Source organism: Harpegnathos saltator, unplaced genomic scaffold (genome assembly GCF_003227715.2).
Source record: "Harpegnathos saltator strain DR-91 unplaced genomic scaffold, Hsal_v8.6 scaffold789, whole genome shotgun sequence".
NCBI lineage: Eukaryota > Metazoa > Arthropoda > Insecta > Hymenoptera > Formicidae > Harpegnathos > Harpegnathos saltator.
In genome coordinates, this window is record NW_020230636.1 from 575738 (window position 1) to 602345 (window position 26608).

The window sequence follows — 26608 nt, forward strand, 5'->3', positions numbered from 1 at the left end:
TCATTTTCTGCCGCGCAGCTCCTCGAGGTCGAGAGACGCGCGCGAAAGGCACTGACGTAGGAATCGTCGCGACGCGGCCGATCGCAGAAACGATCGGCGGCGGTCTTGCCGTCTCTCAAATTGTATCCCACCTCGACGCGATCGAACGCCGCTGAGATTGCGGGTAATCCCCAACGTCGTCCCGCGTTCTCGTCCCCGCCTCGAATCCACCCACCTTCTCCGAGAGGTTTACTTGTCTAATAAGGCATCGCAATTTTCAACAACGTTACCGATCGTTCGCGCTAACAAAGACGATGCTCAGAATCGCGTTCTCCCGAAAGGTGCCGGTAAGCACACTTTGCCGAAGCTTCCAAGAGCATCCCCGTGCGTCACGACTCAGCCCCGACTCTCTCCATTGACCGTGCACTCTCGCGGGCCGCAGGAGAGCATCGAGAGAGAAGGACGAGTTCCCCGATCGCGGCCATTGTGGAATTATCAATGCCACACACACAACAGCGTCCGGCCGATATACGCGGCGGAATCCGAATAGAAAAATATATAAATTCTTGCCGCGCGCGCTCCGCAGTCCGGCAATATCGCGCTCGCTCGCTCGCTCGCTCGCTCGCTCGTTCGTTCTCACCGACATTACGATCGATCTAACAAACTATTTAGCAAACATTTTTCGCATATCGGCGCGTCGCTGGAAGCTGTATCGCGCGGCGCTACATACACGCCGGGGCTATAAAAGGCGATTTATTACGGTACGTATGCGTGATATCGCGCATGCTAAGTAACCGGCGGGAAACGGCAGAAAAGTATCTCCGCAAACGGGGCAGATGTATTGGGCCATTGTTTCAGAGGGCGCGTATCGCATCCACGCGAATGCGCCATTCGCGAGGAGACAGCCCCGCGAATTATCGCCTTTAAAGACGCGTTATCGGGATGGAATCGCCGAGCGCTCGCTCGCTCGCTCGCTCGCCATACCGGTATCCACGAGCGTGCGTGACGCAACCAAACGGCCGATTGTCGGAGGTAGAAATAATTGGGCGTAGAATACGTACAAACGATATCAATTGCGTCGCTCGAGCGTATCGCAAGCACGAAAACGCGCATTCGCGCGTACGTGGTATTAAATTTCTATAAAACATACACACTGCGCGCGCCGCATGCTGAGAGATACCGGTCATTAAATGCATCCTTATCGCCCCGATAAATTATTTCCGCGAGTGTTCTCCCCTCCCCTTTCTCTCCCTCTTCCTCTCTCTCTCTCTCTCTCTCTCTCTCTTTCTTCCAGTCGCGACGGTTACTATCGTATAGTACTTTACGATTAACGTTCGTGTTATCCCGGCCATTTTTGCCGCGATAGGCATCGAGAAATCGTGGGCCGTGTATCGTATCTCGACCCCGGCTCTCTCGCATGTACATAATTATTACATCGACACGCTATATGCACGAGGCGAGGGGGGGGTGCAATATATGGAGTACGCGTTGAAATATGTACGATTACATTATCCACTTTACGTCTTCATTCGATACAGCGGATAAAAATAAATCCAGCGAGAGTCGCGGCGACGCCGTCCGTGTCGTCAGGCTCTCTCCCGAAGGCGAGACGACCGAGAGAGCGACACGTCTCGACGAAAGTTTCGCGGTACTCTCGCGTTCTAAACATAAATTCCGTGCACTCTTAAGTAAGGTATTTCGCCACTCATGCCATCGAACGACGAACGACAAGTGTCGGCAGTCGATAAACGTTTTACTGTATCATCGGCGTGATATCGCACTCGCACGTCGATAATAGCGACGTCAAACGCCGCGGCGGCGACGACGACGACGACGACGACGGTTCTCTATGGCGTACGATAAAATACGATAAAAATACGGCGAGTACATTCGCGGCGATCGCTCGTGCTCACGCTTTACTCGCGCACTTGCATCCGCGCGCGCGCGCGCGCGCGCGCCAACGACGGCTGAAGCTTTAAGCGACGTAAAAAATACAGATAACGGGTTCAACCGCGTCGGAAGCGACTTGCTTAACGACTAGCGCCGAAACGAACGACCGGCCACGCGCGGGGTTGGAAAGTGAGGCGCAGGATGGGGTTAAGGCGGGCGGGTAAGGGCGGCCACTTCCTTGGCGCAAATTATTGTAATTTGCATCGGTTAACTCCGTAATTACTTGGGGTTACAGGTTAAAGGGCCATTACCGTCTCCTCGCGCGGGCACAATACCCGCGCGAAACCGGCCTCCTCCGGCTTTCTCCCTTCTGTTGCCGTAAGCGCAATCAACACCTGCCGCGGAACGGACGCGCCCCACCTGTACGCGTTCATACGGATCGCGCCCCGGGCATAGCGGGTACTTTCTCCCGACTGCAGATACAGCGGAGGCTGGACTAAGAAGAATGCCGTTTGTTCGAGCGACGAGGCGTTAATAGAGCCCGGGGAATCGTCGATTCAGAAGCAAAAGGGATTCCGGCCGATTAAAAGCCTTGGAACTCTAAATGGATGATGCGAGACGGCCCTCGTTCTCTATTTAGCTTTTAAGCTTTTGGTTTCGCCTCTGTACGAACGCTGATGTTTTAAGCTTAATTATCCGAGCTCTCTTGAATATTAGAGTTGGATTCGTTCTTCTTGGTGCTCTCCGTTTTAATTTATAAGCAGAGAGAGAGAGAGAGAGAGAGAGAGAGAGAGAGAGAGAGAAAAAGAATACAGTCGAGAGCGAAATCCATCTCTAATATTCGAATGAAATCGAAATTATTAATAATCCCGATTATTAACGTCGACGTTAATAAGCTGAAAAATTTGGACGTTCAGACGAGATTCAAGAAATCGTAAAAAATTATAAACAGATCTAGCAAAATATCAGCGACCCGACGATACGTGTCCCCCCCGTACGCTGACACTCGTTGTGCAAAATCTATTGGTCGAAAAGCGGCGTGAAAAGGGTGTGCTTTCGTCCGATTGTCGCCCGTAGCGAGCACAGCTCGACGCGACGCGACGCGACGCGACGCAGTCCTTCCCTCGTTTTCGCAGAATGATCCCATCGACCCCTGCGTCGTTAATTGGTTATTCCCGTTACGTCGTATCGCCCGTGCTAACCGCGCCGTCGCCAATTCGCTCCAGGAAATGTGAAAGCGTTTCACGAGAAATAATCGTGCCTTTGGGTATACCGGCGCGCGCGTGCTTTCTAAGGCAAAGAATAGGGCGCGCAGAACGCCCGGCTGCTGTGTGTGCACGCCGCTCCCGACGGGGCAGCTTTGTAGTCTGGGAAACCTCCCGGCGTAAATCCGGGTTAGGATTTTTCGGAGCCACTGTCGGAGGAAAGCAGCGGATAATGCGGCCCTGTCGATCGAGGAGGGTAACATCGGGAGAATTTATCCCGACGATTTGCCGATACCCGTAACACCGAAGTCGGTAACACCGAAGTCCGAAAAGTCTAACGCGCAACAACGCGCCGCGCCGCGCCGCGTAGCGCGTCCATATTCATTAGAGAGGAGAGAGATCTCTTTCTCCCTTGCTTTTTTCTCGCGTGCGAGGAGGAACACTCCGGGTATTCGCGAGGTTGCACTTTGGCCGCGGAAATTTTGCAAGGATCCGGAAGAAGACGGATATTTTGGACACACGAACTGCTGCCGACTGTTCGACGCGGGCGAAATGACCGGAATTTATTAGAGACCGGCAGACAATCGATTTCACTGCATAGTTCTAAAACTACGTGGTGGCTTATGATAGATAAAGCGGAGTCATGCTCGCAACTTGGGACGACGCGGTTACACCGCGGCTCTACGTGGGTGCGCGGTGGGGGGGGGGTGGGGGGTGGGAGAGGAAGAAGACCGAGGGGAAAGCGTGTGCCGTTAGACAGACGGCGAGTAATTCCTAACTTCTTTGATATCCAACGCGTGCGAACTTTGCAGTTTCAAATGGACCATGCGTCTTCTTTATACGCACAATGAACATCAACCAACCGCGTGTGAGTCTTGTGATATAGCGACGCGTCACGAGCACCGGTCGTTCTGCTCAGCATGCTGCATTATATGATTCTACAGTACTGATGCTGCTTCAAAGAAATATATGGTCTCGACTGGACGTTGAAGAAATTTAATGCTCCACTCCGCCATTATACCATCTGCCGCGTCATTAAAATTTCATGTTGCTCCACGAAAGCTCTCTTGACCAGAAATTTAAGAGTGACCTCGCAGACTTCATATTAATTTATGTAGTACCGCCCGGCTGTGCGAGATACATGCCGTGTTCCTGCGCCGACGGTTTGTGTATTCTCTCTCTCTCTCTCTCTCTCTCTCTCTCTCTCTCTCTCTCAATTGTCATGTCGCAATTAACAGTCGAGCGATACATTCGTGAAAAATAATTTGTAGGCGTTGGTTGTTTAGAGAATTCACCTGTATGAACAGGCCGCGAGTGAAGAAAGATCGGGAGAGATTTGACAGGACGAGTCAAGAGTAATCGGCCCGAGCGCGACACGCTATCGTGGAATAATCTGGAATGACGCGAAAATTGTTGAAGAAACACCACGAGAGAGTTTCAATCGTCGCTGCAGAAACGCGATCATTAAATTTATCCGTCGGCGATAATTAATACGACGTGACGCGATTCGTCTCGTGAAAGCCCCCTTTTTCGCGTCACAAAGGGTGCGCCGGTGTTTACGGTGCGTTACTTCTCGCGCGAGATATACAATGTTTGTCGGCGTGGTGCGACTGCGAAACGGATCGACCATTTTTTGTCAACCGTCCGCGGGAGTAAAAAGAGCGTGGAGAACGGCGAGCGCGATATAGCGAGCGCTGTGAATATAATCGAGCCACCGGTTGCCTGCAGAGAGGAGACAGAGAGAACCCGTAGCTGCGCGCCGTACGTTAACGGAATCGATCGAAACGAGATCTTACGATCATTGCCGGTGCCATTGTTACTAAGTCGCCGCTACCGCTATTACAAAGTAATATCGCCTTCTATCTAACGCCTTCTCGCCGACGCGCTCGCTAATAATAAAAGAAAATGGGAGGAAGAAAGAAGAGAAAGAAAAAGAAAAAAAAAAAAGAAAAAAGAAAAAAGAGGAAGAAAGAGAACACGACGATAAACGTCGCGCGAGAGAGCTAGCGGCGACGGCGGCGGCGGCGGCGACGACGACGACAACGATGACGACGAGATTCAACGGAGAACGGGGAGCTCTCGGAAGTAATCAGACACCTCGAGGCTCTCGCGCGCCGGAAGTCAGGTAATAGCCTCGCTTCGTCTCCCCGAGTTCGTCGTCGCGGGCGATAAAGACGACGCGGCGCAGCGCGACGCGGCGCGGCGCGGCGCGGTAAAGCCGCACCATTTTTCTAGCTGGCGGCCGGAAGTAAATCTGCCTCGTTCGCAAATCGGGGGAGATCTGGCTACGCCCAGGTGTACCACGGCGCGCGGGCACTTCGCGCGGGTTGACGGCTTCCGTTCTCGGCTCGAGGGTTGGCGGCCTCGAAGGGGGTGTCTCTGTCTTGCCGGCGACGGCAAGGGGGGAGGGAGAGCGGAGCGGCTGAACGGAGTCTCGAGACTCTTTTTCGGTGACTCTTTCCGCACGGTGGCAAAGCGGAGTTCGAGGCGGCTGATATATCGCATGCCTCGCGCCCGGCACACCCGGAAACGGTAATAACTCATGCCGGTCGTGCGGCTAACGGGACAGCATTAAAGATTCCTGACTTACGGCGGTCCTTATACGCTGCTACCTGCCAACCCGCCCCGCGTATAATACGGCCGTTATGCCTTTCGCGGCGTGGAACGGCCCGCAGCACCGGTCGAAATTTCGTGACACTTTGCTCAAGCAGCGGTGCTCGGAGTTGCGATATGTCTCGTGTCCACACGACGATGTTTGTTCCGCTCGAGTCGCGCGGAGGACATACGTCAAGATTGCGCCCGCACGCTGCAACGTCGGCGGTACCGACGATTCTATTAACTCGACATACATCGCGTGTATGATTCGAGTCGCGTTAGATATGTTCGCGCTCGTTCCCCACGTTGTCCCTCAAACTGTGCTTCCTCAAACGACGTATCGAGATGCGCAAACAGAGTCGAGATCGTAATGAGCGAGCTGGAGGATTTGCTACGATGCTACTACGCTAATTGAGCAAATGCGACACACAACGGGCTCGTCAGTTGCAACGTACATTTTGTGGGAGAAATGTTCTTTTCTTCTAATGAGAGAGAGAGAGAGAGAGAGAGAGAGAGAGAGAGAGAGAGAGAGAGAGAGAGAGCTCTACGAATTATGTTATCCGATTGCTGCGATGAGAACGTCGCTCTTAATCGCGAAATGAGAATCAGACGAGGTGAGGTATTGTGTGCCGTTTATTAATCGCCAGTGGCAAATATTTTATCTCGTGTGGCACACGAGAGAGAACGACGGACGAAAATTATATATCGGTTGAATCAACGCATTATAATATGCTGGAACATCTCAAACATTAACACACGCGGTTAGACTATGTCATTACGGACCATTACGTTTCAGACCCATGCTTGGCATGTGAATTATCTAATTTTGTCGGATTCACGCGCCGAGATGGGATACGCGAATTCTCGATGCGAATGCGTCCGCTCGAATATTCGGGCCGCTTGCTGAATTAACGCCCGAGTTGAATATCCGATACCTAGATTTTCGGTTGCCGACGCTACTCGATTAGGTCGGCCACTCCGATATCCGAAAATTCATTTGAAGATCCATTTCGCGAGCACGGCCTTTGAGCAGTGCCGTTAAAACGGCCAGCAAATCTGTCGCTGCTCTCAATTGCTGGCGAATAAGCATTGCTCCGAGTAAAATTCTGCGAGAGAGAGAGAGAGAGAGAGAGAGAGAGAACACGACCGAGCCGCTGGATTTCTTCTCGCCTTGCTCTCTTTTTTTCGCCTGTTAAGCATGAAAACTTTTTGAACGTATCGAAATTAACGAGCACCGCCGCGATGCGCATTACACGAGATATTGGAAGTAACGACAAAATTATCAAACGATATCTCCCGCGTAACGTGTTTCCGAGCGCGTGGCGCGTTCCCGGCACCGAGAGAGCAGCCCTCGGCGTGCGATCGCACCCTAATTCGCAATTTCTCGCTCGGCCCCGAAGAATTTCGACCAGCCGACCAGCCAGCCAGCCAGCCAGCCAGCCAGCTAGCCGGCATCAAGCCGCCAAGCTTTTTGCTTCCGTCGGCGTTGCTAAATCCCCGGTAACGAGACTATGCCTTTGTTTCGTGCCGTCGTAGTCCGAGACTCGTAGCGGTGACCCGCGCGCGCGCGCGCGCGCGCCACCCTCCAACGATCGATCGGTCGGGGCTGATAAGAGCGACAGACCTGCCGACGATTTTATCGCCCTGGGGTGCGCGACGCCACCGATATACCGGACGCGATAACACTATGACGCGGAATCACTTGAAGTCGCGTTTCTTTCGAGCCCGAAGAAAAGACGAATTTGTGCTGCGGCGTGACCGGAGAGCCCGGTGCGTTATCGCCGCCGATCAAAATGAGTCGCATAATGCGTCGCCCCGGCGCGAGTAGATGTTACGATACTTGTAACGCGACATAAATTATCGCGTGTTGATACCCGGCCGTTATATATCAACGTCAGGTGGCGGTGGCGGCGGATTAATCGAATTTTCAATCCTCCGCGCGCCGGCTATATTAATTAACGGCGGGAATCGACGCGATGCCAAGGGAAAAGTTTCCGCCGCTTCCGCTCGATCTCGCTTAAATTCGACACGCACGCACGCACGCGTCTCCCTTTACCAAATGATTAAAATACCGGACGAGAGTGTGCGCTTACAAAGGAAGGCAAAGAAAAATCAAAAGAACTGCGCGACAATCAGCCCGTACAATGGAATCAAAGGACGAACGTTTTCGTAAATACGTTCGTTGCTTGTCACAATATTTGACGCGACGATAACCATTCGATTTCCCGCATTCGGAGGTGCTTCGCGGCGAATATTACCACCGAGTGCTTAATCGATCGATGAGTCTATCACGGATAGACAAGCGTAGTAATCTATTCGGCAATGCTCCGCGCGCGCGCGCGCGCGCGCGAGAGAGAGAGAGAGAGAGACACGGACGAGACGAAATGAGGAAGACGGGCGATATCTAACGCGCGAGTAGTACGCAAAATACCGTAGACTGCCGATCGACAACAAGCCAGTCAGCCAGGCACAAGCAGTCAGCTAGTCAGCCAGCCGGCCACAATACCGTATCAGCGGACGCCTCCGGTGAGTAATAAACGTCGATAACAGAAACTGAGCTGGTATGCAAAGCGGCGCGGCGCTCTTAGGCGCACCGCGCGCTCGAATCGATCGCGCTTCGCATTTTCTACCCCGGCCAATCATCGGCGTAATCGATTATCGGTGGCTCGCTCACCTCACCACCTCGCCTCGCCTCGCCTCGCTTCGTCTCGTCTCTCCTCTCCGCTCCTTTCTTCCATTCCTTTCGGGAGTTGCGCCGACATCAACGGTGGTATTGTGCGCGCCACAGCAAGCTAGAGCGCCGGAATGGCTTTAGACCGTGGTGCTAAGGGTTGTTCCTGCGCGCTCGGGCACTTTCGCCTCGCTATGCCACCCCTGCCCCCTTCGCTGCCGCGACCCCTACTCCGCCATTAGCGTTGCAATTAAACATGTTTATTACCCGGCGGTCGTAATACAGCCCAGCGAGTCCTTAATGCTGGCCAGATAGCGCGCGCGCGCGGCATGCGTTGCGTGCCATGCCAGCCCGTTGGAGGCCCGGCGAGGGAATACTGCGCGCGCGGTAATGCGTCTACTTAACTGCTGGCTCCGCCAGCGCGAGTCCGAGCGCGACTGCATACTCGTGTGTACACGCGTGCATGTACACGTGTACACACGTGTATGTGTATGTGTACGGGGGTAGGTACGAGACAAGACGTGCGCACGTTGATTGCACCGGTGTGCAGAGAGACCAGGGGGTGCAGTGGGTGCAGCGTGTGTGTGCAGGAGGAGACCAGAAGGGTGAGCGATGCCGGAGCCGGCCGGAGAGAACGCGGTCGAGTTACGAGATACGGAGGGAACGGAACGGGCGCGGGGAACAAACGAGCGAGAACGAGCGCGCACTCTGTCTCTCTCTCTCTCTCTCTCTCTCTCTCTCTCTCTCTCTCTCTCTCATTGGTCATTCGAGGCTCTTCTTTCTTGCCGTCGATGGAAAATGCGTAACGCTACGTAATGCGCCTCGAGTGCACATCGGCAAAACACCGGGCCCGGTAAATAAACGCCCCGTCGACGGCGCGCCGCGGCAACCTCTCCTCTTCTCCTCTCTTTCTCTCTGCCGCTGCAACTCGCTTACCTTCCCGCGCCCTCCCGCCCCGCGCTCGCTTACACCGCTGTTCTCCCGAAGAGGTAAGCGAAGTTCTCAAGTGGGCCCTGCGTAATAAACTACAACTCTGTAAGCAGTCTGCCCAATTTGCGGAGCGTGCAAATTGTTGGCACGTACGCGGCGGAAAGATAGATAGCGGGGTGGATTTTGCTAGTGGCGCGCGCGCGTGCGGGGCCTCCGCCGATGCATCGACCCGGCTTAAGCAACGATGCGCCGAGTAATCGAGCATGAAGCTCGTCTGTCGGAGGTAGGCGGGGGCCAAAGTATAAGTAATAACGACGCGTCGCGGAATTAACGTGAGCTCTCTGCCTAAACCCGCCCGAAGCGTTCGCCGGTTTCCAAGCGGAGCCTACGCTGGTGTCTTCCCGCCTCGAGTCGTCCTCTTTGCATCTCGTGCTCTATCACTTTTATCCTTCTCGGGCAATGTTTCACGCTTCGATCATCAAGTCCCCGTCTAATAATCAAATGCGAGCGTTAGACACGGGGAAGGAAACGTTTAAACGTGACTAACACGTAATATCGCACGCATTCACAGTTCATTCGCCATCGGCTGCGTTCTCTCGACGGCTCTCACAGCCTGTCGCGATTCCTTCGCGCTGGAAATGACGTTCCCACAGGGGGAGAGAGAGAGAGAGAGAGAGAGAGAGCATAGGAGGTCAATCCAACATTGCGGGACATTTCCTGTATCTTCAAAATCCCGGCCAGGCAGGGAGAATGGCGGGTGGGGGGGTGGGGGGGATTACTTACTGCTCAGAAACGCCGAGCCTAACGTGTATACCTATATAGTCAGCCTTAATCGAGACTCGAACCCCTCGTCTTCGAAAAGTTCGGGAGCGGCAGCTAGCACGACGCGGCTTGTACACAGAGTCGCGAAGGAGGGAGGAGAGGGCAGTGGTGAACAAGACAACGTCGAGGGGATGAGAACGGCAGGGAGGAACGACGGAGGAGGGGGAGGAAGGAGTCGGTGAAATCCTCGAGAAAGGAAAATCCCATCCCGCGTGTATCCGCTCGTAACGAAGCAGGCTCTCGCGACTTTGGGACAGACTCCGCCGCCGCCGCCGCCAACTATCCCTCGGTTTGGCGCAGTGGCTTAGTGCTCCAAGAGACAGCGACTAATGGCCTCCTCGAATGAACTGCACCGTTATTAATGTCAGCGGGATACACGCGCTGGCGCGCGCGCGCGCGCGAGAGAGAGACGAGATACAAAGTGCGTCGCTCGATTGCTGCAAATTACGGCGCGTGAAAATGCAGTAAGCTAATTAATAGCGACTGTTATCGATGGAACCAGCCGTCCGGAAAATTAGGAGAACTGCCAGCGCAACGCACGCGCGTTTATAACGAGAGAGTTTACAAAGCGCTGCTTTTCGGCCGAGCTCTTTTTTTCGCTTGCCGCGATATATCGCGGATATGATTTATGAGTTTTTGCGGAACGCGGTGCGCGCGCCGGCTAATCTTAAAGGCTCGATCGACGTACAAGTGCGTCAATAAGCCGATAGTATTTTATCTAGGATTTTCAAATGATTTATGTCTCATTTTACGTTGCGCAACAAACCACCACTACGTAGCCGGCGAGCGCTCGTACTAGGAAATCGCGCTCCGCGCCCGAGCTGGATTTAACGCACGTCGTGAATGTAATCGACACTAAAATCGAACTTGACAACCGAGAGTAATTCTTTTTCGTGCGTTCCTATTGAATATCCAGAGTTGACGCGGTATATCGCTACGTGTGTTACGAAGACGATAAATATCTCATTGACTCGATTGTCCACGGAATTGCGCACGTAGACGCGAAGTTTCGAGTCGGATACTGAATCTGTTTGCTTGCTTAATCCGCTTCGCGACGGAGCGCGTGTGGGTAGCGAAGGAGGCGTAAGGACAAATTGAATCGAAACAAATAGACAGCGGAGTCAAGTGACAAGCGCGATGCACGACCAGGCGAAATCGAGACCGAGAAACGGAGACGGAAGTGACGGTGCACGACCGTCACAGATCGTGTTCGATATGTGAACACCCGCGGTGGATATTTCGCTGTTGCTGCTATGTCGCGATTGTGCGCTTGATAAATATATATATATATATATACGACGCACGGCCCCGTCCTGTCTGTAATTCCATACTCGTCACGGACACACATTTCATTCCCTTTTCTTTCTCTACGGGATATACATATGACATCATAGCTAATGCAATATTACAAGTACACGATATCTCGCTACGAAATACGAAGACGGAAGGTATGTATAAACGCGGACAGCGGAAAGAATTCCCACCTATTGCGACCGCCATCCATTTTAACAAAAGGACATTTGTTTTTGTTAAAAACTGCAACTGCTTTTACAAAACGTCGGAAATGTTTTTGGAATTTGGAAAAGTAGGAAAAAGCGATCCTTCGAAGAAGATTTCCGAAGCGAGTGAAAGCCAATATTTTACGTGCGTGTTTCAACTGTAAGACTTTATACGTATGCAGGGTGTCCCATTTTAAAGGACCCACTCAAATATCCCAGAAAGACTGCGTTAAATCGAAAAATGCAAAAGTTGTTTAGCTTGAAGGGGACATAGGACAGCGATAGCATTTTGTTTATAGATGGCGCCATTTTCGTGATATTCACTGATTATCAATTTTCTTAAATAGAAATCAAGAATATACTACTATAATACTGCCCTAACTTTTATTAATTTAATAATTTTGAAATTTCCAAAGATCGGTAAGTTAATAAAAAAAGTTAGGGCACTATTATTATAGTAATATATTCTTGATAGTAAATAAAGTAAAAAAGCCCAATACTATTTTTTCTTTCGACGAATCGTTTCGACGAATAGTTAGTGAAATATCGTAAGGTAAATGTTGGAAAAGCTACCAAGTTTTCCTTAAATATCTCAAAATACATTAAGCAAATAAAAAAATGTTTCAGACAAAAGTTGTTCAAATTAATTGGTAGAGAAAGATGATGTAATAAAAAACTGGGATTTCCACTTAAGAAAATTGACAATCAGTGAGTATCTCGAAAGTGGCGCCATTTATAATGAACAAAATGCTATCGCTGTCCAATGTTCCCCCTTCAAGCTAAACGACTTTTGCATTTTTCGATTTAACGCAGTGTTTCTGGGATATTTGAGTGGGTCCCTTAAAATGGGACACTCTGTATATATATCTTTTTTTATTTAAAACTTCACGAGCACATTTTATTCACGATAATTAACACGAAATTCGGCGGTATCATTCATCATAGCGGCATCCGGTAAGATATATATCTCAATCCACGATCGACAGAGCGTGTTGATTAACTAGTAATTCATCTACCGTCTTGCTCGTCGGCAAGACGACGATTGCATGGCGACGAGCGACTCAGAGAGACGAATGATTGAAACGTGCACGCGTACAGTTGTACACTCTCGAGCCAGACGCGACTTTCTTGATGCGAATACGAAGCGCGTTGCAGCGTTCCGCTGAGGAAGACTGCGCCTGGCACCTAGTAGATGCATCCTAGCGTAATCGATGTCACAGCTACTCGGTAATTTCAGGTTAAACGCGTATAAATTCTTCGCTCTCATAATTGGCGCGTTAAAGCGGGAGCTTAATTAAAAGCGACGCTAACGGCTCCTCGCTTTATCACAACGAGTCGCGACGATGTCTCTTCATTAATGCCACTCCAAACTCGCCTCCTCTCTGCAAGGGCAGCGTTCGCTCGCTCGCTCGTTCGTTCGTTCGTTCGTTCGTTCGTTCGTTCGTTCGTTCGTTCACTCGCGCGTGCACGTATCGTTTTCGTCGAGTTCCGAAGGGGTCGGGAGAAGCAGCGAAATGTATGAACGCGCTAATATCGAGAGACGGAATCTTGGCGTCACGTCAATACGCGCTAAGAGGAAGAGAAAGAGGGTAAGAGCTCGAGAGAAAGAGAGGTAGAGATGGATCGCGTCGACGACGAATAGGAAAAGGAAGAAGCTGAAGACAGAGAGACAAAGGTGGGATTATTAATGATGGTTGCCGCGAGAACCATAAATTCCGTGTTCATACACTCGATGCTCGGGCCGCGACGTTCGTCTCAGACTCTCCTTGATTACATCTTCAGACCTGACGTTCTGTTTGCGAGGGAACGATGAGATCCGCCGCCACGGGGCGGCGAGATGGTGGCGAGAAAAAGCCCCTCGCGACGATAAGCTGCTCCTCGCTCTGTCTCACTGCCGCGCGTTGGAAGCGGCGCGAAATAACGATTAACAAATAGACGCGTTTAATAAATATTCACTAGGAGGCAATCTCGATGGGCGATCGCGGCGCCGGCTGTTGAAAGTCCGCCAGGCGTGCGCTATCGTGAAAATTTAAATAATAATCGCACGCTATGTACACACACCGCTACGACGTAGAGCAGCACGGCTACGCGCTACGCACCCGCGCGCCGGCGTAACCGTCTTGTATCAATCATACGACCGCGTCGTCGCGAGCGACATGTAATATCTGCCGCTTCGACCTGCACTCTCGTTTCTTCCCCTCCACATCTCTCCCTCCCTGCCGCCACCGTGCGCCACTGCACCCTCACTTGTCCGCAGGTTCTAACCCGACTACACCGCGCTCTCTCTCTCTCTCCCCCCCTCTCCCTCTCTCTCTCTCTCTCTCGCTTCGTCACTTTTTCTCCGCGGCTCTATTCCCCTTACGGAATAAGAGAATCTCATTCCACGTGTTCGATATTTCATGAAAACGTGCTCGGGAGGCCCGACCGCTAGGTGGAAAGGAATGGGTTAGAAGGGAATGGAACACAGTGAACGCACAAGGCTCGGGAAAGAGCGGCGACGCGCTCGGCCAAGGGACAGGACAGGTATATCGATTGAACATTCGTTCAAATATTTAAAGGCTATTACCACCGATACGCTATAGTTAGTATACCGCGAGAGTGGGAAGGTCGCTCGCTCGCTCGCTCGCTCACTACGTCCAGTGTCTGTCTCGAAATATCAAACATCGACTTAGACGCGCAGCATGTAACCTCGCTTGTACGTCGTGCGCCCGACGACAAGTTTGAGCGAAAATGAGAAACACGGAGGCGCAGAGACGCGAGCGAGTACGTACCGTACATCCGAGTGCCGAAGTGGAGCCGCCGCTGGACTAACGTTCCGAGGGGGGGGGGGGGGGATCGCGTTAATCGAAGGGAAATTAATTATTCTATTAGCAAACCGATCAAAGTCCACCCGATCGTTTTTCAGCGACGCGGACGATTTAATTGAATTTAATTGATTTGAGCTTTTGTCTCCGAACAGTTGATACTACCGATGCTACCGTCTCGAATCCGAAGAGTTAAACTTTGTGTGTGTTTTACGTAGGTCTGTAATCAGGAGCCATCTGTTAAGTGAATAACGGCAACGGGACTTGGAAAGAATCATAAAGAGGGGTATAATGGAGCGTGGATTTTTGGTGAGGAGAGCAATCTTTTCCCTAATTTCCCAAACGTATCGTTTCAACAGCGAGAAGAAGCACCGCTATTTAGCTAACGCCCGTCTTCGTGTTTGCGTTTATGGAAATATAAGATGGTACCTTCTCGTGCCCGCAGCCTGTAAGAAACGGAAACCCGGGGCTCAAATTGCGTCTGAATAATTAACGACTTTGAAAAAGCGCAGCGCGCGCGCGCGCGCGCGCAGATAGATAATTCGACGATTCGCGCGGCCTTCGGGACTCCTCGCTCGCGATCGGTCGGACGAGGTAAATATTTATGCAGCGAGAAGTTCCGCGAGATCGCGAGATCGTTTCCCAGCGCGTGTACATTGCCCGATCCCGTCCGTCCGTTATCACGAGGAACAGAGAGAATGCGACGCGGATGAAAGCGGGTTACGATCGAAGTTGGCGCAATTCAACTCTCATCGACGTAAAAGAGTAGCACGCGCGGCTGCCGGCGGAATAACGACCATTCCCGTGGACGTGAATAAGGGAAATTCGCCAGACGAGTCAGAGACACCACGAGGATGAAGAGGCGCTGTTCGATCGCTTTATGACGCGCTTACGAAACTCTTCGAAACTATCGGGCGCGCGCGGCAAGGTCGAGCTGGAAACACGCGGAAATGCGACGCGTCATACGAGAGCGCTGGATATTTAACCCGGTCACATTCCACCGGCACGTGTTTCTTCACCGCATAATGCCCCCCTCCTCTCTAACGATTTGGAAAACGAGAGAGCGACGCTGTCGGTCTGAGCGCAAAAATGTGCCGCTCCATATTCTCCTCTTTTTTCCAATCTCTCAAACTCGATGCCTTTTTCCCCTCGAGTTCGGAATGGAAATCAGACGTCAATCGACACTCACCGGCGACTTGAGATTCAAATCGATAGACTACGATTCAGAATAGAAATGAAGGGAGATCCTGTTAAACATTAAGATCAACGCAAGAGCGAGAGTCGGTTAGCATATTTCCACCGAGATAATGTTTCTTTGAGATCTTTAATAAGAACCTGTTAGCATGGCGCTTGTCAATTGTACCAGATGTCAGAGATATTTCACTCAAAGTATCGGCGTAATAGTGTCTGCGAAGTTCAGCACGACATTCTTTTAATTTTAAAGAAACAATGATAGTTCTAATAGCACTTTTTATAATTCTAGAGTTCCTGATAGAGAATAAAAAGAGTTCCGCGTTTCTAATACCAAATGAAATAGCAAATGAAAAATTGTCGTGCCAACTTCGCGAATCTAGCACGACACTTGCTCCTCTAATCTATAAGAAATCAATAAATATCACTGCTTTTCGGCAAGTGTTCCCGTTAGTTCTGATCGAGTTCCATTTCTGTATGTCATTAAAATAAACAAAATTTCAATAATCACGTTATTTACATAAACAATGTATATTGTACCTAGCATCGATTACGGAGAGAAAGTGTCGTGCTGATCATTTCTAGCGCATTTTTCGATATATATCGACAGTTCTACACGAGTTTATATTGTAGGAAATCATCAACCTTGATATATCGAAAATTTTCAAAATTGTATGCTTATATCCGCCTCTGTTTTGGTTAATTATGATGTATATAGTGTCGTGCTAAGTCCGAAAATTAAAAAATTATTTAAAGAATAGCCACTGGAACTCCGCCTAAATACGATCATAGTTATTAGAACTTACGTAGAACTCTGTCGGTATATATTGAAAAATGCGCTAGAAATGATCAGCACTTTTCATTTGCTATTTTTTGCTATTAGAAATGCGGAACTCTTTTTATTTTCTATCAGGAATTCTAGAACCATAAAAAACTATTAAAACTATCGTTGTTTCTTTAAAATTTTAAAAATGTGCCAACTTCACACACGCGTAATATTCGATCGTTCAAATCATCCAAGCGATGACAATTTGATAACGAGATAACACATTCACCGGTGCAAACGTGTGGATATAAAAATTGTAAATTTACGAACGTACGTCTTGTTCACTTCGTTACGGAACGTTTGATCTGGGTCAGTTGCTTTTATACAGCGATTTATATGTCGCGTACAGAGTGCGCAATGAAAATTATATAGATACGTGGATATCTTCAGACGCAGTTCTTCATATCGATCAGAAATACACGCGTTTGTCGCATCTTCATTTTTTTTTATTAGCTACCAGTTAAATACGAATCTCGATATCGAGGAAAAAGATGACGCAATTTTATTTCGCCAAATTAATCGTGTATCACACAACTGACGAATAAAACCGCGGAAAGTAAACCATTGAGAGTAACTGCGTGTAGGAACATCGTGTTAAAAATAAGCACGTTGAAAATAAAGAGATTAACGTTCTCTTTTCAAATTAGCGACAAGAGCTGCGTTTAAGAATTAATCCGATTTTGCCGCAAAGAGAACTTTAAAATATAACAGCGTATTTTGCTACTAATTTATTTAGTTGCGAAATACATTGCCGAGAGAAACGCGTGATTTAATATACGAGAGAATATTGCATACAAGCTCCACACGTCAAAGAGTTCCTCTCTTAGCCGCTTTACCCAATTAGCCTAATAAAATCGCAAAACAGGCTCGTGTTTTCCATAAGAGTTTGTTTAATGTAGATTATATCTTTCAAATTGAGAGCTATCGCCAGTAGTAGTCAGCTGTTCCGCGAACGATTACGTGAAAGTTCGGCGAGTAATGAGCGGTAGGCTTAAAAAGACAGCAGTAAAGGGGAGGGACGAAAGGGAAAAAAGAACGAAAAGTTGCAGGATGAAACGCCGATCGTGCGCGAAAGAAAGAAACAGACAGACAGACAGACAGACAGAGAGAGACAGAGAGAGAGAGAGAGAGAGAGAGAGAGAGAGAGAGAGAACGATGCGTTTTTCATGGAACTCGACAAACGGGCGTAGCACGCGTGATGCAGCGCGCGTGCAATTTTCGCGAGGTGTTGCTTGCACTGTCGCGGGCCGCGTTCCAACGGGCCATACGGATAAATAGGCGCGCATAGTAGCGGCGATTGTATCGCGGGTACCGTAATTGGCTACGTAGTCTCTATGCTTGGAATGTTGATTGGCGAGATACGTACCGGCCGAGGCGCCGAACAAATCGGACCTTCCGCGTGTGCGCGCGAGCGAACGAGCGAATGCGTGACCGCGAATCGGTATTGTGTCAATAAATACAAAAGTGCACGTCCAGTCCCGTGATAGGAAATATCATTTTCGACAACGGTCGACATACTCGAACGCGCGAATCTCGCGTGCACACGTGTGTGTCCGCGAGAAAGAGTATCCGGGCGAGAGAGAGAGAGAGAGAGAGAGGGAGAGAGTGAGAATGAAAGTGAGAGAAAGAGAGTGAGAGAGAGAGAGAGAGAGAGAGAGAGAGAGAGAGAGAGAGAGAGAGAGAGAGAGAGAGAGAGAGGGAGAGAGAGAGAGAGGGAGAGAGGGGGAGAGAGAGAGGGAGAGAGAGAGAGAGAGACAGAGCGAATGAGCTCTCGCTGTCGAGGCCGAGGGGCTGAAAGGCGCAGGTGACGACCGGACCACCGTGCTCTGAGAGAATCAGGAGATTATTTTTTTATTTTTCGGTCATTTGCTGGCATGCGTACGTGCTCTCTGCGAGAAAAGAGGGTAACATATGGGCGCATAAAGTTCGCAATGTGCCCGACCGCGGAGACGGTCGTCAGTTGTGTAATCGTGTTATTCATATATGTTGATCGTGCCAGAGGCGAGAGAGAGAGAGAGAGAGAGAGAGAGAGAGAGAGAGAGAGAGAGAGAGAGACGATAGAGCGACGACGCACGATAGTTTCGGATCCGGACAGGACGAATCGCGTCCGCCGGTCCGTACGGTCGTCTCGTCGAAAACACGAGCGCGCGGTTTTGGTTTGCAGCGATTATTCGCGGGGCTTTCTGAAATTTATATTCACCGCTGGTTATAAAATAAATCGCCTTTGGGCGTTTGCAAGCCGTACGCGGTCGAAAACTAGGGGAATTTACGAAACGCGAGATGGAAAATTGTAAAAAACCCTGTTCGCGCTGCGACTCGGTCCAGCTGCCGCTGCTGATCTCTGACGAGCAGAGTTACGATTACAAGATAAGTTTGCATAATGTAATTCAGAATTTTTATGTTGAGAATATTTAAAATTTCAAATCGAAAAATTTTAGAATCTGTGCTTTTCTCTTCCCCTCCCCTTTCTCTCTTTCTCTCCCTCACACTCGCTCGCGTTATCTTTCCGCGCGTGTTATCTTTCCATTAAACATACCGCATGGATTGTAAAATCTGTTTTCAATATCTCCTTTGAATTAATAGACATCAACATTCCTCTCGGAAAGGAATGCTTATTAAGAGTTGACAATTACGTATTATTTTTCCTCTTACTTTCTTCAACATGGCTTTCCGGCGGAATCGCATCAGGTGCGAGTTGTATCCCGGGGAGTGAAGTTGGGGGACGGGAAATTTCGACGTTTGACCTGTACCGCTGAATCAACCGCATTAAAATTTCACAAACAGGATGGAAAGTGCACTCGCGCTTATTGGTACACGGGACCGTAAATGAAAGCGAGCATCATTTCGGGTCCACCCGAAAGTTCATAAATGAATCGGTACGCATGAATAATCGTGTGCCCGATGTGACCCTCCTTGTAACTCGTGGAAACTTCTCTCCACCTCAATTTGCAGTTTTCGTGTAGTTGCTCGATCGATCAGCCGCGATATCAAGCAAAATACATACTACAACCTGTGTTTCAGAGTAATAACGCATGTACCGTTCTTTTTTTTTTTTTACGTCCACGAGAACGCGATTCGTGCATTCGTGGGAAGAGGAAAATTTGTATTGATATAAATTGCATTGGAACTGTCTGATAAATCGTTTAAAGTTACAAAAATATAACAGTGTATTATCACATTTTCTCGCTACATATTATACGACAAGTGCGAAATGAATTTTATTCTTGGCTAAAATTTTATCTAGTTCTCAACACTCATTATAATCTCTTCCCGATAAAAAGCACATAACATTCAATATCCTCACACAATTAAGCCTCAATATTAAATTTCTATTAAGCCGTCAAAGACCAGCTTGGAATGGACAAATTTTCTATAATATGTACATGTACAAGCGTTTTCTCCTATTTACGAGGCGTGGAACTAAAAATGTCGCGACAATCGTTTCCCGCGTGTAACAGCTAACGGAAACCCGTAGTAATTGAGTTGTCAGTTGTTTTGAGTGAATTAATTTTGGCAACTTCTCGCTCGGTATTTACTCAGAAAAATCCAAAATTATCTGCTAGCGTACGTATGAACATTCAATGCACCGTAGAGCTTTTTACAACTCAATTATAACGCCAAGTAAAATTCGTAAAATCCGATTCTTGAGGTACAACTTTTAACAATTTTTAATTCAATTACTGATACGTGTCGGGGAAAGTGCAACAATTTCGCTATAAACGTAAGCAAGTAAAAATCGAGCGATTTAGATGTATGCGTAATTTTTTCATAATCTACAACAAGGCTGTAACAACTTTGCGCAAAGTCGTCAAACGAGGATGTCTGTTCTGCGATACAACTTTCGTCGTCAAATGTTGATAGATCGTTTACCGTTTACAGTCGGTATTTCTGCGAGATCATGCCGTTCCGTTCGTTCCACCGCGTGGGGAATAAATTAAAGTTCGCCAACTAATTTGAATGGACATCGACGATACGTGAAAATAAAAACCACGACGTGTGCCCGCGAATTCGAACGATGCATTCCAAATGGCCGGCTCCGGTTACGCGTCAATTTGCAGTCAGTATGAGAAACTTTTGTAAACAAAATTATTTTGTAGAATTGTTTTAACGGAACACTTGTTAGTCCCATACTATGTTGTTTGCCGAAACGATTCGCGCGGGAAACATCGTTGATATTAAGGAGGTTAATAGTTCCGAATGTTGTAGAGATATACGCGGCGCATACATATGCCTTTTGCGCGATTACGATATGTGTCTGCATTTTTCTCACAGCCAAGTTTCGCGTAAGAGCGACGCGTTCGCAATAAGTGCACGCAAAGATGAAACTTCCGAGCACGTTAATACCGCATCACTAAACGAGATGACTTTGCGAATTCTGTTATCGTTTTCTCGGCTGTGCCACGACAATTTGCATTGGTCAGCTACGATAAATCGTTGTGTTCATTCCTGAATAGTTCCCGCTCGTATTCTTCGGATACGCGACCAATGGCAAATGGCTCGATTTTCATTTGCAGCATCGTTGTCTTTTATTTGCATGGTTTTTTCACATAAAATGACGGATGTCCCGCTTAGTGAATACGTTCAATCTGCTTCTACGTTATTCTCTTGGTATTTTCATTACAAAGCATTTCATCGTCGCGAAAAATCGATCGTCTCTTTAGCGACATGCCTGATACTGAATCGTAGAAAAAACAAGCACGAGAAATAAGAATTAGTCTTAGCGAGGACGATGATGAACGTTGTCGATAAACGTCGTTTTATAACATTGCGGCTCGAGTGTAAGAAACGTCAAACTTATCTATGCGATAAAAACAATCTACACATCCGAACACCGATTATTTATCTTTTCGTCTGCATTCGCGTCGTTGTGCGGTTAATTAACGAAATGCACAGGAAGAGGGGAAGAGAGAGAGAGAGAGAGAGAACCGCTACGAACGTGTACCTCGACTTATCATCGATAAAGCGGAGCTTGAAACTTGTTTCCAGAACGATTAAGCGTGGCGGCTTTATAACTCTGATAACGAGCGGATGACTAATCATTCTCGAACTTGTCACTCGGCTTGTTTCATTCCCAATGTCCAATTAATCGCACACGGACGCGACTCGCTGCGCGTCGAATAACGAAGTACGTTGCGGATAAAGGATTCCACGCGGATCGAACCAAGTTTAGCGGCAAAAATGCGAAGTATGCATGTCCTATGCTGCAGCAAACATGAATGATTCATGTCGTATTCGCGAATTTGTACGGAAAAATTTATTGAAATTTTAATCCCCAGTGTAAGGAGAAACACACATGTGTGTGCATATACACACCCCGCCAGGATATATAACGACGCAAAATTTCGCACTAAAAATCCTCAATTTATGTAAGTTCCAGCCGACACGCGTCTCATATTATTCTTTATGTACGAAAACGCGTTCCAAAAGTTATAGGCATTAAACGAAGCTTTCATACGCACCGCTTCGACGCGTACATCGCTCTCTCCCTGCCGTGAAAAGACGGAGGGGAGGGGGGGACATAAAAAATGAAATAACTTTGAGGCAGGTGAGCTTGCGCGAGAGAAAGAGCTGTATGCCCGCGAATCGTTAAATTCTCCATCTCGATCTGGTTCTTGCATCGTAAACGAAAATACAACGAAGGCAAGATGCTCCAACGTGTGTGCAGCTGGCTCTCTCTCTCTCTCTCTCTCTCTCTCTCTCTCTCTCCCTCTCTCTTACTTTCTCTCTTTCTTTTGCGATAAATTCAAGGAGTCTATTCCGAACTCAACGTCACACTCAGTCCTGACTAAACCCACCACTAATTCTGCGTGTGTATCAGACTTCGGCTTCAACAGGAATATTCCTTTCGACGCATCTCTCTCGTCGATTCAGCGATCGACGGATCGATCCGGTCGCGATCCGGTTCGCTCGCAAGTCGTCGCGCGTTTTAAAAGCACACGCTTGCTTGCTTACGAACGAACGAACGAACGAACGAACGAACGAACGAACGAACGAACGAACGAACGAACGAACGAACGAACGAACGAACACGCACACACTCGGCACACAGAACTCGGCATTCTACTTGCGGATATATTAAACTCCGTCGACGAAGTTGCCGGGAAATCGAAAACTCCGTCGGACGACTGAGTCGTGTTAAGAACGTACGTACTTGTTAAGCGCGCCGCGAGTCGAGTACTTTCCTCCGTGCGGTACTTATCCCGGACCTTACCTCTCTCGCTCGCGACAACGTACGCGAAAGTTTCCCGGAGAAAACGTCTTCCAACCTGCGAAACGTCTCATAGGGAACTCAATCTTAGGCATTCGCGTATCTCAATTAGGCCGACTTTCGCGGAAATTTCCCTTTTGAGACCGCAGATCTAACCGGGTCGGAGATCAAAAAAGCAAAGGCGCGTTTGTGTAAATTTACGCTATATCGCTGACACGTAAGTAAGGAACGAAGCGAAAACGAGACGTCGTAGCTAAGCGTAAGTTGAAAAGAAACAACAAGTTGTGATAACGGTGAAGGGAAAAGAATTTTTCAAACTGGATTTTCCTCCGTCCGTGAGTAAATCATGCTGTTTCAAGACCGCGATATTATACATGTAGCATATTTCATAGTAATTAAATTACGCCTCGAGACAAGATATTTCACATCTTCAAAGTGCGATTTCCTAAAAAACACCTCCTCTTGCAATCAGTTGTAATTTTCAGTTATAAAGTTAATTGCATCCCGGCGTAACTTAAAGAACCTTAAAAAAGCCTGTTGAAATGACAAGTTGTAGTAATGATGAAAACTTTCTAAACCAATATTTCTCCCGTCAAAAGTAAAATTAGTAATGTCATGTTTTCGCGAAGTTGCAAGATTGCAGCACAAAGCATCTTTTATATTAATTAAAATCACGTCTCAAATCAAAATGCTGCATCTTTCTTCAGCAGTTTCTTAGTTTAAAAGTTATTTCGCATTTCGACAACTCAAGAACAAGTCAAGAAAACTCGCTTGTACTTTGAATAAGGAATATCGCCGCGTGCTTATTGCTGCACACTACGCAAATAAATCAACGATAACCGAATTCACCCATCGACCGAAATGCATGTGTATAAACACGTTGTGGATATAACGGCCAATGAGCGGAAAAACAGTGTCGGCACCAGTGTTGCGGATACCAGCCACAAGTAAATTTAGTCACGGCAAACAATACCTGTTCTCGCGCGTGCAGTAATAAGTGAGATGATATAAATGGCGTAAAATGTGCGCCGATATTCATAATTTCACGTATATATTTACAAGGCGATGCCGGCTAAATTCTTTTCTTACGTAAATCAGAACACCGTACGGCGGGAGGGGGGGGGGGGTGTTAAGATTCTCAAGAAAATTATTTCAAGCGCGTAGGAAAAGTGAAGACATAACGTATGACCGGTAGCGTTACCGGTGAGACCAAAGAGGATAAGAACGTGTATGGTAAAACACCGCGCGCTTGTTCTTATCTCGAGCTGGTGGCTAATGCAACGAAATAATGAATCAGGGGATTATCTACGCTCGTAGGGCGTGTGCCACGTGAGGGCTGTGAGTTTTCAGCATTATCTCCGTCTCAGGTACCCCCCTCGCGCGGCTGGCACACCTGAGTGCCTGCTCGATGGCCCGATAATTCGAGTAGTATTGTCGTGGCTAATCGCGTCACGTATCGTAATGTATTAAAGGTGATGCGTGCATGCCGACGGGAATGACGTGAGGAAAATGGGAGCGTATAATGTTGACAACATATCACCGACGTCGGTGTCAGGTAAGAGCGGACAATGTTATCCGGTCGAAAACTTGGTATGTGATTACGCAGTGCGTAATCTTATCGTTTGAAAAAAGGGAGATAACAATAGAAAAAGATGTATAATCAGCGCTTGAGCACCGCAAAAAGTACATTTTATACGAGAAAACGTATCGTTTGTACGATATTAATTTTGACATGTTCGCGATAAAACTTGCATATTATTCTCGTTATTAACGTGGCGTAATATATGTAATTTAATTTATATAATTTATATTGTTTGCTTTAGATCATATTATAAACTTAATGTGCACGCATGTTTAATACATTTAAATATGTTAACTCTTAAAGGGGCTCTCGGGGGAAGGGGACGTACTATGTTTTGCTCATAATTAAAATAATTTATGAAAATTAGAATAGGTTCAATTAAATAATATCTAGTTAACGCTATAAACTGTCAATAAAGTATTTTTGAAAATGCTTTCGATAAAATACTAGTGATGACGAATTGATTATATTTATTATTTATTATATAATTTATTATTAAATTTATTAATAAAGACTTTTCAATTTATTAATAAATACTTCATGCTTTATCAATATACATTTCCAAACTCTGGCAGCAATTTCGTATTGTGTTTTCATTACGCGAACTATAAATTTCTGAATCATGAAATTAAATTAATAATTTTCCACGAATTGGATTGCTGCTTTAAATTCTCGTGTTTGAAATTGTAATATTTTTTTTCTCCCATTGCAATCGTAATTATTCTCTACTGAATCAATTTTCCCTTAGTTAACGCGAAACTAAAATTCGAATCGCAGTTCGCGGTTGAATTGTGCTACACAATATTCAGCAGTGGCTAGAGATCTCCTATCTTCGAGATATTCCACAACGTCACAACGGAATTTCTCACTAAAGTAAATCGACTCACCGATGTGGTGTACGGCTGACAGGCCAGCCTGATGCCGTCGTGTCGTAGCTTCTCTTGCAGCAACATCCTCAGCTGCATCCTGGGAATTCTCACCAGCTCGGCCTTGCCCTCCTCGTACTCGTCCGCGAACTTCGTCAGTTCCTGACCGCCGCTGGAAGAGCTGGCCGTGGGCGACGCGCGTTGCACTTCCTTATCGCTGGGTGGTCTCTCGGACGACGTTCTCGACGACTTGGAGCTGACATTGTCGCAATTGATGCAGTCGGTCGTCTCCTCCAGCGTGAAATATACACTCGCGGCACCCTCTTCGCGCAGGGTCTTTACCGATTGCAATAAGCGGGCGCGGTGCGTCTGATTGAAGACGCCGATCGCGTCGAGATCCGGATCGCCGATCTGTTTGCAGATCTCAAGGTCGTCGTAGCCGTTGTCGATGAATGACTCCGAGTACTGGCCGAGGGGGAGCGACCGCAGCCACTCGACCACGATGTTGCTCGCCATGGTCATCTCGGCTCGCTCTCTCTCTCTCTTTCTTTCTTCTTCTATCTCGTTGCGCTCGCGTAGGCCCGGCTACGCCCCCGCCCGCGCTTCTTCGACTCTTTCTTTTCTTCGCTCGCACACACGCGCCCGTCCTTCCTTCCCTTCTCCCACCTCGTTATTCTGCGCTGCCTTTTTTCACCTCTCGTTTCTCTCTCGCTCTCTCTCTCTCTCCCTCTCTCTCTCCCTCTCTCTCTCTCTCTCTCTCTCTCTCTCTCTCTCTCTCCCCACAGCTCCTCGCGTTCGACGATTCCGCGTGCGTTCCTTTATCCGCCGTTCCTGGCAGCTACCTTCCACCTACCATCCCGCGAGGCCACCTTCCACACGACGTAACAACATCCATCGAGGCGCGCGCGCGCGCGCGCGAATCGTCCAAAGTCCGATCCAGGCTGGAGCGTTTCGCCGTTTCGAATAAATCGGACCTATGCTTCTTTAGCGCGACATTCTCGGCTCTTGGCGCGCACAATCGACTGCGGTCTTTAACGAGCGTCGCCTCGGGACCGACGACCCTGGGACACGCGGCGGCGGCGCGGCGAGAGCGGCGATTTGCGGCGGTCACGTTCGCCGTTTGACATGTACCGCTCTTCGGCTCATTACGAGATGTACGAGTACGGGAGGGGACGATTCGAGTCGGAGAACCGACGCTTGTCGCCGCTGATACGATCGTCCGGTCGATGTCTCAGTTTTTATAGCGCTTCTCTCTCGTCCGTTTCCGAGCGTACAGATCCTCGGGTAAATGCGAAGGCGGAGCAGCAGCCGTGACGAGCTGCAGGGCAAACGACCGGTCGAATCTTGTTCTATTTCACGCGGTGCGAGAGCGGGAGGAAGAAAGAGAGAGACACAGAGAGAGAGAGAAAGAGAGAGAGAGAGAGAGAGAGAGAGAGAGAGAGAGCGAGAGAGAGAGAGAGAGAGAGCGAGAGCGCGAGAGAGAGAGAGAGAGAGAGAGAGAAAGAGAGAGAGAAAGAAATACGGATATGCGACGGAAGAT

General features: G+C 48.5%; 1 protein-coding gene across 5 annotated transcripts in view; it reads right to left on the reverse strand.

The window, feature by feature from the left end:
• LOC105181690 (SAM and SH3 domain-containing protein 1) overlaps positions 1 to 26608 on the reverse strand; it is a 388936-nt gene that overhangs the window by 360465 nt on the left and 1863 nt on the right. For 3 of the 5 annotated variants that reach the window (XM_011138643.2, XM_025306537.1, XM_011138641.2), the window contains exon 1: positions 25090 to 26488. In XM_011138643.2, coding sequence (XP_011136945.2) covers positions 25090 to 25590 — 501 coding nt within the window. In that variant the 5' untranslated portion in view covers positions 25591 to 26488. Of the gene's footprint in view, positions 1 to 25089; positions 26489 to 26608 lie in introns of those variants that run through there. The other 2 variants (XM_025306536.1, XM_025306535.1) reach the window with 1 other exon arrangement.